The sequence below is a fragment of the Episyrphus balteatus genome, chromosome 2, assembly GCF_945859705.1.
Source record: "Episyrphus balteatus chromosome 2, idEpiBalt1.1, whole genome shotgun sequence".
Taxonomy (NCBI): domain Eukaryota; kingdom Metazoa; phylum Arthropoda; class Insecta; order Diptera; family Syrphidae; genus Episyrphus; species Episyrphus balteatus.
This window is the reverse complement of record NC_079135.1, coordinates 125,949,609-125,962,194: the sequence shown is the minus strand read 5'-3', so window position 1 is coordinate 125,962,194 and position 12,586 is coordinate 125,949,609. Positions and strand designations below refer to the sequence as shown.

The window sequence follows — 12,586 nt, the reverse complement described above, 5'->3', positions numbered from 1 at the left end:
TTGTTAGAAGGGATAGGAAGATTTCCAGTGGGAATTGTGGGACTTCCAGGTAGTTGGGAAATTTTTGTTGGTAGCTTTAAATTGTGGACTGTGTATAACAGTTTAATATGGGGATTTTTTCATAAAGCTAAGTACGCACTAGGGGCTATTTTTCAAATCTCTAAGGGCCTGGCTACACAATGTTGTGTCCAATCAAGTTCCAAATCACATTTTCTAGGAACAAACGTCAAAAAGAGGAAAATCCTCACCCCTCTTGCCTACAAACTGACTGGTTAGGCGATTGAAAAATCACCGTGTAGCCCGGCACTAAAACAACATATTTTACCAGGAAGAAGAAGTGCGTTCTTTTATTCCCCAAAAGCTCTGTTCCATTGGAGGTGGTAGTCTACTAATAGCCCCATTCCATTGGAGGTGGTAGTTTACTCATGAGTAGATCTAGTACTAGAATTTACACATGATCTTCTACTCGACGAGATAGGAATGTGTAGTTGTTGTACTAGATTTCTACTCACGAGTAAACTACCACCTCCAATGGAACAGGGCTAATAGTAGATGTTTTGGTTAATCTAGCAACTAGTACTATCATCTACTCACATGCTCTTCTTCCCGAGTAGATACGATTTGTATTGAATTCGTTGAAAGTGCGTTCCATTGAAAATCGCTAGTCTAGTAGTACTTTGCCACCTCCCAAAGGAATAGGGCTGTTAATCTGTCAAACACAAGTAAATGGGGAAGAGAGGGGAAGATGTGAGAAGAGAATTGTTTGTTTTTTTTTTCATTTTTGAAATTATTTAATGCATATTTTTGTTTCAATTTGTTTAGAATTAAATTTAAAAGAATTATGCTTAAAATTGATCTCAAAAAATTTTGTTTTGACAGATCAACAAAATGTAACATTAGTCGTTCATAAATAAATAAAGGAAGGAAAAAAAATAATGAAAATTATTTTTATTTTAAAGCTGGGCGATTGAATATAATTCAATTAAAAAGTTAAAATGACCTCAACTCCATATGCGTTTCGCCCAGGTATGACAGTGGGCTCATCAGTTAGATGCTGAAACCTGAAATACCCTTACTTAGACGCAAAAGTTCCTAAATAAAGCCAGAACTATAATTGGCGGATGGAGTCGGATGCTACTGTCAATTGTTGTTGTTTTCCATAAGTTTTCATCCGTCGAGTGCGGTTGAGAGCGCACTACTCGTCGGATGAAAACTTATGGAAAACAACAACAATTGACAGTAGCTTCCGACTCCATCCGCCAATTATAGTTCTGGTTTAAAGTTGAAATTTTCTAACAAAATCTAACATATAAGCCGTTTTTTACTATCCCACCCCAACTAACATTTCAGCTTCGGTTAAGGTATTACAAATGCTACATTTCAGCTTCTTTTAAACTTTAGTAAGGTTGTTGGGCATGGAAAAAGGAGAACGTTATACAAGTTTGACTCTCTATAAGGATCTTAAACGAAGCTTTACCGAAGCTCTACCGAAGCTTTGAGATTTGACAGATAGCTTCGGAACAGCTTGTATAGCTCTTTAATATCGAAATTAAAAAAAAAAACAACTACAAAAACAAAAAAGAATTCTTATTTAGCAGGTTTTAAGGCTTGGCCACACCGGAGGGTATGCGGTATAGCGGTAACGATATTTGTACTAAAAAAATTCCACACCTGAACGTTGATGTGTCAGTTTGGAATTTTTTTCATACAAGTACCCTCACCGCTACCCGTACCGCTACCGCATACCCTCCAATGTGGCCAAGCCTTTAAAGGCTTGGCCACACCGGAGGGTATGCGGTAGCGGTACGGGTAGCGGTGACGGTACTTGTATGAACAAAATTCCAAACTGACACATCAACGTTCAGATGTGGAATTTTTTTAATACAAATATCGTTACCGCTACCCGTACCGCTACCGCATACCCTCTGGTGTGGCCAAGCCTTAAATCATGAATTTTATCCTTTGACCTGATATTAGGTGTGTTTTTTTGTTTATCTATATAGATTTTGTGCAAAAAAACGACATCGGGATTTTTGAAATCCATGCAAACATTTGGCACCACTGTACATATACTTTGGCAGCTGTCTGTCAAAAATGTTGCTTTTGTTTTTTTTTTTTATTTTAACTCCGAAGTGGGAAGGCCATTACATCCATGTTGGATGCAAACAAAAATTTTCATATGGCCATGGCATCCATGTTGGATTCAAAAAAATTGTTTTTTCACAAAAAACCAAAAATTATCTGTATATTCTTAGCTACATTTTAAGACCATGACCATTAACATTAGTTGCGTCGTTCTTGTGTTATAAGCGTTTGAAGGTAGCCATATTGAATTTTTTTTCGATTTTTTAAAAATCAAATGTGAAAACTTTTTTATTTTTATTTCTAATTTTTCGAAAAAACTTTGGTAATTTTTTATACATATCTGTTCAACAATCTTATAAGGATCCATTTAAGACTTTTATCTGAAAAGTGCATTGCGTATATCTCGAGATATTAACATTTCAATGCAACCATGTCAAACAAATTTGTAATTATTTTTTTCTATGAGAGTTTTTTTCAAACCTCTTTTTCTCCGCTTTTTTTTTTTTTGTTAATATTTTCAGATATTTTTGTATGAACACAACAAATAAAGTACCTTGGCACTACTGTTTTTATCGAGAGAAAGTAAAATCTGGATAATTATCTGGATTTTTCAAAAATCTATACAGATAAAGTTTTTGTTGTTTTTAACACGTAAATTGTTTTCATTTCAAAAATCTCGATGTCGTTTTTTTGCACAAAATCTATATAGATAAACAAAAAAACACACCTATTATATATAACATTCCATTAGTATTTAGTTTATCTATTAATAATAATTTGAAAAGTACATAATTTTTTTACCACACCCAGGAGTCGAACTTCGTATCTGCTTGGTAGTAGTCCATCACTCTACCCACTCGGCAATCCTAGTATATTCATTAATGAAATCAAAAACTTAATCAGTTCAAATAGCAGAAATGTCAAAGAAAAAAATTTCCGAGCTAAATTAATCAAATCAAAAATCAAATAAAATCTTGGTAATTTCTGTAAAGCCTCTATAAATTCACTAAGCAAGCTTATCCGAAAAACAAGCTTTCTTCGTTTAAGTTTCTTTAACAGTATTTAAACAACTTATTAGAAGTTGTTAAATAAGTCCGAACTTCTATAAGCGATTAAATTCCGAAGCAAGCTCAATACAAGCTGTATACAAAGCAGAACCTGCGAGATCTCAATTTATAGAAGCTGTTGTGCTAGTTGGGACTTGATCCATAGATCATTAATTGACACGTATTACACCTATATGAGATCTTGCTTTTCATCAGGATCACGATTCGTGATCCTGATGAAAAGCAAGATCACGATTCGTGATCCTGATGAAAAGCAAGATCTCATGATGTAGTTGCTGTAATACGTGTTAATTAATGATCTATATGGATCAAGTGATAATAACAAACGGCTATAAACAACAATAACGAATTTTTTGACACAACAACCAAAGTTAACTTTATTTAATAAAAGAAAGGGCCATTCATTTGTTGGAAAACTGGATTTTCTTTTTGCCTCTACTTTGTGTTATTGGGATTTTAAGCCAAACGTCAGTGTCGAAGAAAAAAAATAGAAAACAGAAAAAAAAACTTTTGACATTTCAATTCTGAGGAAAAGTGTGGCGTATATGTATACGCTTGTGCATGCATGTGTTTATGTATTATGCATGTATGCGTTTGTTTTCCTCAGAATTGATTTGATTTAATTGGTTGGTTTTTTCTTGTACTTCTTTAATAAACAGTTATGATAGAAAGGAAAAAGACAAAGACAAATTGCTTAAAAGCCCAATAAGCAACAGCAAGATTTCCAGTAGAAATGTGCGACTTCCAGTTAGTTGGGAAATTTTGGTAAGTCATAAATTGTGGACTGTGTATAACAGTTTGATACTGGGTTTTTCATAAGGCCGTGTACCAGGGATGGAAAATGAAATTTTTCAATTGTACTGAAAATTTCATTTGTATTGTACTAAAATGGGTATAATTGTATTGAAATATATTTTTCACGCGAGTAATTAATAAAATAAAATTTAATCAAAATGTTTCATTTGAAAAAACTCTTAAATTTTCCATTAAGATACATTTCATTATTTTCTGCGTAAAATTGAAATTTTTATTTAATTGCGGTATAGATAAATATGGGGAAAAGTACTTGTTCACAAAACACTATGTATTAAAAAAATGCAAAAATCGTGGAGACCTAAATTAAAAGTGCAATAATTGTTGTTTTTAGGTAATGACTCACATTTGAACTTGAATACTCGGTAATTACCAAAACTTTTTAAAAAGATATAATGTGAACACATTTCCAGCATAAAGACAAACGTGTTTTCTTTGAAGTTCACGAAGTTTAATCTACACTAACATGACTATTCCATTTAAAAGTCTGCAGGACTCCGGGCCTAATGCTTTACATACTTTGAAAATTGTTTTCATTTTTTTTTTATGAATTTATAAGAGTGAATTCAGTTTTTGCATTTCGACTTTATAAGTCTCAGATTCCAACAACATTTACAATATTTGCTGATGAATGTCGAAAAAATAGAACAACTTGATCAGTTTTATAAGTATTTTCAAAAAAAAACAAGTCACTACACTCAAATTGCAACATTTATTTTAATTCAAAAAATCTGGAATTAAATTAAAACTTAAACAAATAGATCTCTCGTTTTTTTTAACCTTCGGTTTCCTCTTTTTTTAAATCTTAGATTGATGCAAAATAATTGTATCGAATTTAAACGAATTGTATTTTTGTACTCGAGCAAACTCATTTGTATCGAATTCGATACAATTGTATCGACTTTTCCATGCCTGCCGTGTACGCACTGGGGAGGGGGACTATTTTTAAGATTTCCATAAAACAACATTTGTTACCATGGTATAAGGAGACAAGTTAATATTAGCTGCGTTCCTTTGGGGATTCGTTTAAGCTTCTTATAGACCTCATAAGCTTTCTGCATCATTATTTTTAATTTTGTGGTCGGAAAAACTGTCAGAAAATGAGTATGCAAATTTTCAATTTTTGACCTTTATGGGCCTGGCTACACACATACAGTGTTGTGCCCAATCACGTTCCGATTCACATTTTCTAGGAACAAACGTCAAAAAGATGAAAATCCTCACCCCTCTTGAATACAACCTGACTGGTTAGGCGATTGAAAAATCACCGTGTAGCCCGGCACTATGCCTTTATTAAAAACAAATTAAAAAAAAAAGAGAAAAAAATGACAGCTAAAATTTAGAGCCATCTGCGTACTAGGCTTTAACAACAAACAATTACATAATAAATTAAATTTTTTTTAATGATTTTCTATCGAGGGCGTTTGTGCTTAAAATTTTACCAATTATTTTTTTTTTTGTTTTTGCTATAAAACTAATTTTCTGATGTTTTTCTGGAATTTTTTTGTTACGCTTCAGCTGCGTACTAGGCCTTACTACCAAGTACATTTCAACTCGACCCAGCTTTACAAAGTGGTCAAAGAGTTGTTAAAACTAATCTAAACCCTTCATGTAAACGTAGTGAACCTGTTAATTCTGTTATATACATTTATAACTGGTATACAAAATATTGGGAAAAAATATTATAAGCTGGAATAAATTCTCAAGTGAAGTATTTTTTGTGCATACACTATCCACTTTTTTTTTTCATTTTTGTTTCGGTGCGTCGCTCGCTTCTACACGTAGTGTTTTTTAGAAGACGCAAATTTTACAGCTATTTTCTCGTTTTCTTATGTGTTTTTATTCAAAAAAACACCCAAAATATAAGGGCCTGGCTACACAGTGTTGTGCCCAATCACGTTCCAATTTACATTTTCTAGGAACAAACGTCAAAAAGAGGAAAAACTTCACCCCTCTTGCCAACAACCTGACTGGTTAGGCGATTGAAAAATCACCGTTTAGCTCGGCACTAAAAAAAAAAACAACTCTATCGGGCTCTATGTGCAACGAAAACATTTTAATAAATTAAAAAAAACTCAATATACCCGAAAATCACAGTACACATAATAAGGTAATATATTCCGGAAAACGTCAAAATTTGTTTGTCAAAAAATGGGCACCAATCTGTCAAGCCGGCCTTTAATTTTTATATTTCAATCGCAGTAAACAGGAAATTTGTTTTTGTTTTAATTCATAAAATGTCATTTAAAAAAAATTATAATTTGAAAAATAACAAATTTTCTTCGTGTTTCGTCTCGGAAAATGGTAAATAATTGTTAAAAAATTAGTTGTGTGCGTGGTTTTTCGGTTTTTGTGCGTTTTTCGTCGGTAATTTAAACAATTAAGAATTACGGTAGCTGACATTGGTCGCCAAATTGTCATGTTTTGACAATTTGGCGACCAATGTCAGTTCGGAATATATTACCTTTTTATGTGTACTGTGCCCGAAAATAATATACAACCGACGAAGCGAACTCTGCGACGAATATAATGACTTCTATGTCACTATTTTTTAAAACAAAGTGGCATCTCTGTTTAATCTACTGTCAAACATAGAATCCACATACAAATTCCACAAATCTGTCAAATGTCACTTTTTCCAAAAATTCCAAGTAGTCTTCTCCAAAAAAAACATAAATAGGAAATGTTAAAAAATTTAATAAATTCAACTTTCTTTTAACAAAAAGAAAAGACAAAAAATACAATGTACACATTACTATCGGGTCTATACAGATATTATACACAAAAAGATGAATATTGTATAGTAATTCTTGGTTTGGATAATGCCGGAAAAACAGTAAGTATTCAAGAATTCTCTTCTAAAATTTCTAAATAATACTCTTTACAAATTAATAAAAATCAACATTAAACTCAGACTTACCTGGAAGCAGCTAAAACAAAATTCACAAAAAACTATAAAGGTATGAATCCAGCTAAAATCACAACGACAGTTGGCTTAAATATTGGCCAAATTGATGTATTCGGAATACGTTTGAATTTCTGGGATTTAGGTGGTCAAACAGAATTGCAATCGTTATGGGATAAATACTATGAAGAGTGCCATGGTGTCATTTATGTTATTGATTCTAATGATCGTGAACGAATGGATGAATCAAAAGAGATTTTTGGTAATAATTGTTCACTTAAGATCTAGATAGGCTATTGATTATGTAGTTTAGAAAGGAACTAAGACGTTCACGAGTTTTTATTGCAGGAATCGGTCAATGGGTTATAAAAGAAGATAAAACCGCGGAGTGCTATTAAATGAGAGGGTGGAAACTGAAGATAGGGGTGCAAAAGCCCCCTTTTTGGTTTTTTTCAATATACCTCGTAAACCAAGCAAAATTTTGATATATTGCACACACAACTTTTTGTAGAGAATTAAATTTCCAATTAGAATAATGTTTTTTAAAAATTGAAAAAAAAATTTTCCATACCAAAATAGTCGAAACAATCATAAAAAAATATCAAAAAATCGATTTTTTGAGTTTTTTTTTTGCTTTTTTAGTTGTACATTTTTTTTTTTTGGGTTGAGATAGACATAAACATTGCTCCAAAGAAAAAAATAAGATTAAATTTCCTTCAAAATGCTGTACTCACTAAATTTTTTCATTGAAAATTAACCGTATGGCTATTTTAATCTAGCTTTTTTTTCGCATTTTTAGTTTTACTTAAGTAAAACAGAAACATTTAAGGGGAAAGTACGATAACTTAAGCACCAAGAACTGATAATGAGATTTTGTAGAGGGGTTAAATACAATCATTGTTTACTATGGGAGGGAGGGTCAATGTCCCCCCGTTTTGGAAGGAGGGGCAATTTTCTAAAAAAAAATACTTAAAATTTAAAAAAATTATTAAAAAACAACGGCAACACTTACAGTTTTGATTGATACTTTTTTCAAAAGCTAGAATTATAAACTTATGGCGTTTTCGATTGGCAGTCCGGAATCATTCTGAAAAAATTTTATTCACACAAAACTGTCAGTTTTGTACGAATAAAACGCTTTCAGAATGATTCCGGACGCTTCCAGACTGCCAATCGAAAACGCCATTAATATTAATTTTAAAATGAAGGTATTTTAATCAATTGTTTTTGAAATGCCCGATTTCAAAGTCAAAACTTGTGAAAAAAAAAGTTTAAAAAGCAGATTGAGTACAATTTTCCCAAAGACAGTGGACTTCAATACGACAAAGTAAACTGCCTTAATTGATTTCTTATCAAATCATGAAAATCATAATGTTCCTATGCCTTCTACTTTTTGAGAAAATTGAAAAATAGACAAAATACTTTCTTTATCGGAATCAATCGTTTATTTCAAAAAGAATTGATTAAAATAACTTAATTTTAAAATTAATATTAAGTTTATAATTCTAGCTTTTGAAAAAAGTATCAATCAAAACTGTAAGTGTTGCCGTTGTTTTTTAATAATTTTTTTAAATTTTAAGTATTTTTTTTTAGAAAATTGCCCCTCCCTCCAAAACGGGGGGACATTGACCCTCCCTCCTATAGTAAACAATGATTGTATTTAACCCCTCTACAAAATCTCATTATCAGTTCTTGGTGCTTAAGTTATCGTACTTTCCCCTTAAATGTTTCTGTTTTACTTAAGTAAAACTAAAAATGCGAATAAAAGATAGATTAAAATGGCCATACTTCGGTCAATTTTCAATGAAAAAATTTAGTGAGTACAGCATTTTGAAGGAAATTTAATCTTTTTTTTTTTCTTTGGAGCAATGTTTATGTCTATCTCAACCCAAAAAAAAATGTACAACTAAAAAAGCAAAAAAAACTCAAAAAATCGATTTTTTGATATTTTTTTTATGATTGTTTCGACTATTTTGGTATGGAAAATTTTTTTTTCAATTTTTAAAAAACATTATTCCAATTGGAAATTTAATTCTCTACAAAAAGTTGTATGTGCAATATATCAAAATTTTGCTTGGTTTACGAGGTATATTGAAAAAAACCAAAAAGGGGGCTTTTGCACCCCTATCTTCAGTTTCCACCCTCTCATTTAATAGCACTCCGCGGTTTTATCTTATTTTATAACCCATTGAACGATTCGTGCAATAAAAACCCGTGAACGTCTTAGTTCCTTATTACCCTGTTTTTTTCGACATAATCAATAGCCTATTAAGTAAGAGCTAAATAGTGGAGTAACTAAAGCTCAAAAAATGGCAATATTTAGGAACCTGGCCGAACAGCTCCGATTTTGATGATCTTTGTGTTTGTTTGAGTAAGTGCCTTAGCTGACCTTTAAGATTGGGATACATTTTTTCGGATTTTAGTCCAATTCGGAATTCTTCAGATCATTTTTGTAGTATTTTGACGTCGAATTACATCACCGTTAAATTTTGCTAAACTTCTTATGCAATCTCAATACGCCGTATTGTATCGTCTTAAGTATAGTTACTTTTTTTTCAAAAATAATATCTCAAAGATGAAATTTTTGGTATATCAAAATCTTCAAAATCTTAGTGGTCAACATTCTGTGGCAATAAGACAGAGTAGCTTGAGTCCAAAAAAAAAAAAAAATTGAAAACCAGTCAACTCTTATCTGCATTTACTCATTACATTATAAGTTTTAATTTAAAAACAAAATTACAGAAATTTAGGTCCATTTTCTTCACTCGGAGTTGAACATAACTTGAGAATTTTTAATATAAAAATTCTCAAGTTATGTTCAACTCCGAGTGAAGAAAATGGACCTTAGTTCACTCACGCTTAAATGTAGAGACAAAAATTTCAGTTCAATTAAAATTAAAAACCATGAAAAAACAAGATTAAAAATGAAATTTTCGAAAATTCCTTAAGTCAACATAAGCTACTCTACAGAACTAATGGTTTCTTTAAGCAAATTCCAGTTTGCGCTTCTGATTTGGATAAAAAAAGCAACATATTATCGAAAAATATATATATACATATTAGTTTTTGAAGCTTTCAAGTTCTGCTTTTTCACTTTTTGCGCATTCACTTGCCGAAAGTGAAATTAGTTGTTCTGGATTTTTTCACTCATTTATCTGCAAATTTTGGACAAAATATAATCAAAACTTAAATTTTTATTGTTTTGTAATGTTTATTTGTTGTAAATTTAATATAAAATCCATAAAACACATGAAGCATGAATTATCATAATTCAACACTGCCTCTGTGTTTGCAATCTCATTAGCTTTACACTTCACCTAATTCAGTTTTATTTTACAATTTGCAATAATATCGTCTTGGAAGAATATGATTTTTCATTTTACGTGAAATAAAAAAGTGATTTCAATTCACTTTCAGAGTAATTGCGGAATATGGGCGTTTATATAGAAAATAGTGATGACTATAGCTCAAAAACTAGACGTGATAGGAATAAATCTTTTAACAGTTTTGAATTCAGCAATAGACAAAGTTCGAAATGATGTGTTTTTTTTTTCTTAAGGATGACTCAACCCCTTGCTGTTTGTGTAAATTGTTTGGGACACAAGAACTTTGAAACAAAAACACTACTTTGAATGTGAAAGGAGGAGACAGTAGTACAAAGATGTCGAGAGCAGTAAAATGCTACTATACCACTTTCAGTACCGCAGCGCAGCTCTTCAATCTCGATCAAAGATGAATAAAAAAGAGGGAACAAATTTCGTACATTTTACCTACAAAAAAAATATTTGAAAAATTTTCCAGCCTTCTCCAAATTTTTTTCTGGATACGCTACTGCTCTATAGGTTAAGAATTTCCGCTATTGTCGTATTGATTTTTTAAATTTAATTACAAATTTTTTGGAACATTTGGAAAATTAATTAATATTAAAACATACATTTTTAAAAAGCTAGGAACTTATTACTGTGTGTAAAATAAAAATTAATTTAATTGAATGCAGCGTTTTCGAAAAACTTCTCAAACTCAGAATTTTGAAACAAAAAATTTACTGAACATTTTTAAAACTTTTTCGTAATAAAATATGCATTAATTTAAAAAAAATTTCGGCTATGTTAATTTTTATTTTAATTCATATAAGCAAATATCAATATAAATTACAGTTTATGATTAATTAAAAAGTATTTCATTTTTGAAGAATTTGTTTCAATAGAAGTCTCTGAAAAAAATTAACTTATTTTTTTCAAAGTTCAACATTTAAATATTTAAATTATTTTTTCTTCATTCAACAGCCCTTATTGTTAAAGGTTAAATAGTGAAAATTTGAAGGTCTTATTTTCCAAAGTCTCAAAGAAAATCAATTATTTCGATACAAAAATTCTGTTTTGATAAAAAAAAATCCAATGAAATTGAAGTAGTTTTTAATTTTTTTTTTTTTCAAAACTGTAAAATATATTACCTCTTCCTCTTCGGAATTTAACTAATAGTTTCTAAAGCCAAACAATTTTTAAAAATAAATTCATATTTTATTGTGAGAAAATTTGAAAAAAAGTCATTTAAATTTTTTTAATAACATTTTTTTTCAGAATTCTAAGTTTGGAGACCATTTTTTCAAAAACTCTTCATTAAATTTAGAGGATTTAAATTTTATAGATAGGAATAAGCATCTGGCTGTTTAAAAATGTGTTTTTAAATATTGTACATAGGTGTTGCCGTTGTGTTCAAAATATTTTTTTTTTTTCTGTTTGAAGTCAGTTTGTGAGATAATTGCATTTATCGCTTAAACGATGGAAGATTGTCCCTTAATCCCAAATATGTATTTTTTTTCCTATAGTTACCTAGAGAATCTTTTGGTATAATTTAATTCAGAAATTTAAGCAAAAATATTGGTTTGTTAAAAAAAAAATAATTTTAAATAAAAAAAAAAAAAATACGGCAACATCGGCAGTTGTTAAAGTATTTTTAATTACCAATGTTTGAAAAAAGGTCATCGACATCGGAGCTGTTCGGCTGGGTTCCCTTATTATTTGCTTTACTTTCTCCACTAAAAGACTTTGTTTCATTATTTATTCAGATACTATGATTCAAAATGAACACTTGTCTGGAGTGCCATTGCTAGTTTTGGCCAATAAACAGGATCTTCCTGATGTCATGGGTGTGAGAGAAATCAAGCCTGTTTTCCAACAAGCTGGCGATCTAATTGGTCGCAGGGATTGCCTAACTATGCCCGTGTCAGCTCTAACGGGGTAAGAAATCTTGACACAAATTTATCCAAATATAAAAAATAAAATACATTTCTAGGGAAGGTGTTGACGAAGGCATCAAATGGCTTGTGGAAGCCGTCAAAAGAAACTCAATTGTCCGACCACCTATGGAAAATGACTGAAACTCCCAAAACACCCTACCCAATAAATCCCCTCCAATTTAAATTTTCCAAATCAATTCCAAAACTAAAATCCAACTTTAATGTAAATAAAACACAAAGTTTATTCCTTGTGTGTAATCTTTAGTTTTTAAGGTTTTAATCGAAACGAAAAAGAAATAAGAAATACAACAATTTATAGAACCAAATACCTATCTCATTTGTTTGTACTTTAAATGCAGTCAAGCAGTGGGTTCTTTATCACTACCGCCTCTGACTTGTCTTCGCTAGTGTGTCGCTTATTGCTTACCTGCTTTGATACAAGTAATACTTACCTGGTTCTTATCAGTAAATTAATTT

General features: G+C 30.9%; 1 protein-coding gene across 1 annotated transcript; it reads left to right on the top strand.

Annotated features, from left to right (window-relative positions):
• The first annotated feature begins 6,598 nt into the window (after positions 1-6,598).
• LOC129911400 (ADP-ribosylation factor-related protein 1) lies at positions 6,599-12,435 on the top strand. The gene is made up of 4 exons (XM_055989206.1): positions 6,599-6,801; positions 6,880-7,132; positions 11,939-12,110; positions 12,166-12,435. The coding sequence occupies exons 1-4, from the start codon at positions 6,709-6,711 to the stop codon at positions 12,248-12,250; spliced, it is 603 nt and encodes a 200-aa protein (XP_055845181.1). The 5' UTR covers positions 6,599-6,708; the 3' UTR covers positions 12,251-12,435.
• The last annotated feature ends 151 nt before the right edge of the window (positions 12,436-12,586 follow it).

Coding starts and splice junctions, on each gene's coding strand:
- LOC129911400 (XM_055989206.1), top strand. CDS start 6,709: ATGTACACATTACTATCGGGTCTATACAGATATTATACACAAAAAGAT. Junction 7,133..11,938: donor TGAATCAAAAGAGATTTTTG/GTAATAATTGTT, acceptor TTATTTATTCAG/ATACTATGATTCAAAATGAA. Junction 12,111..12,165: donor CCCGTGTCAGCTCTAACGGG/GTAAGAAATCTT, acceptor ATACATTTCTAG/GGAAGGTGTTGACGAAGGCA.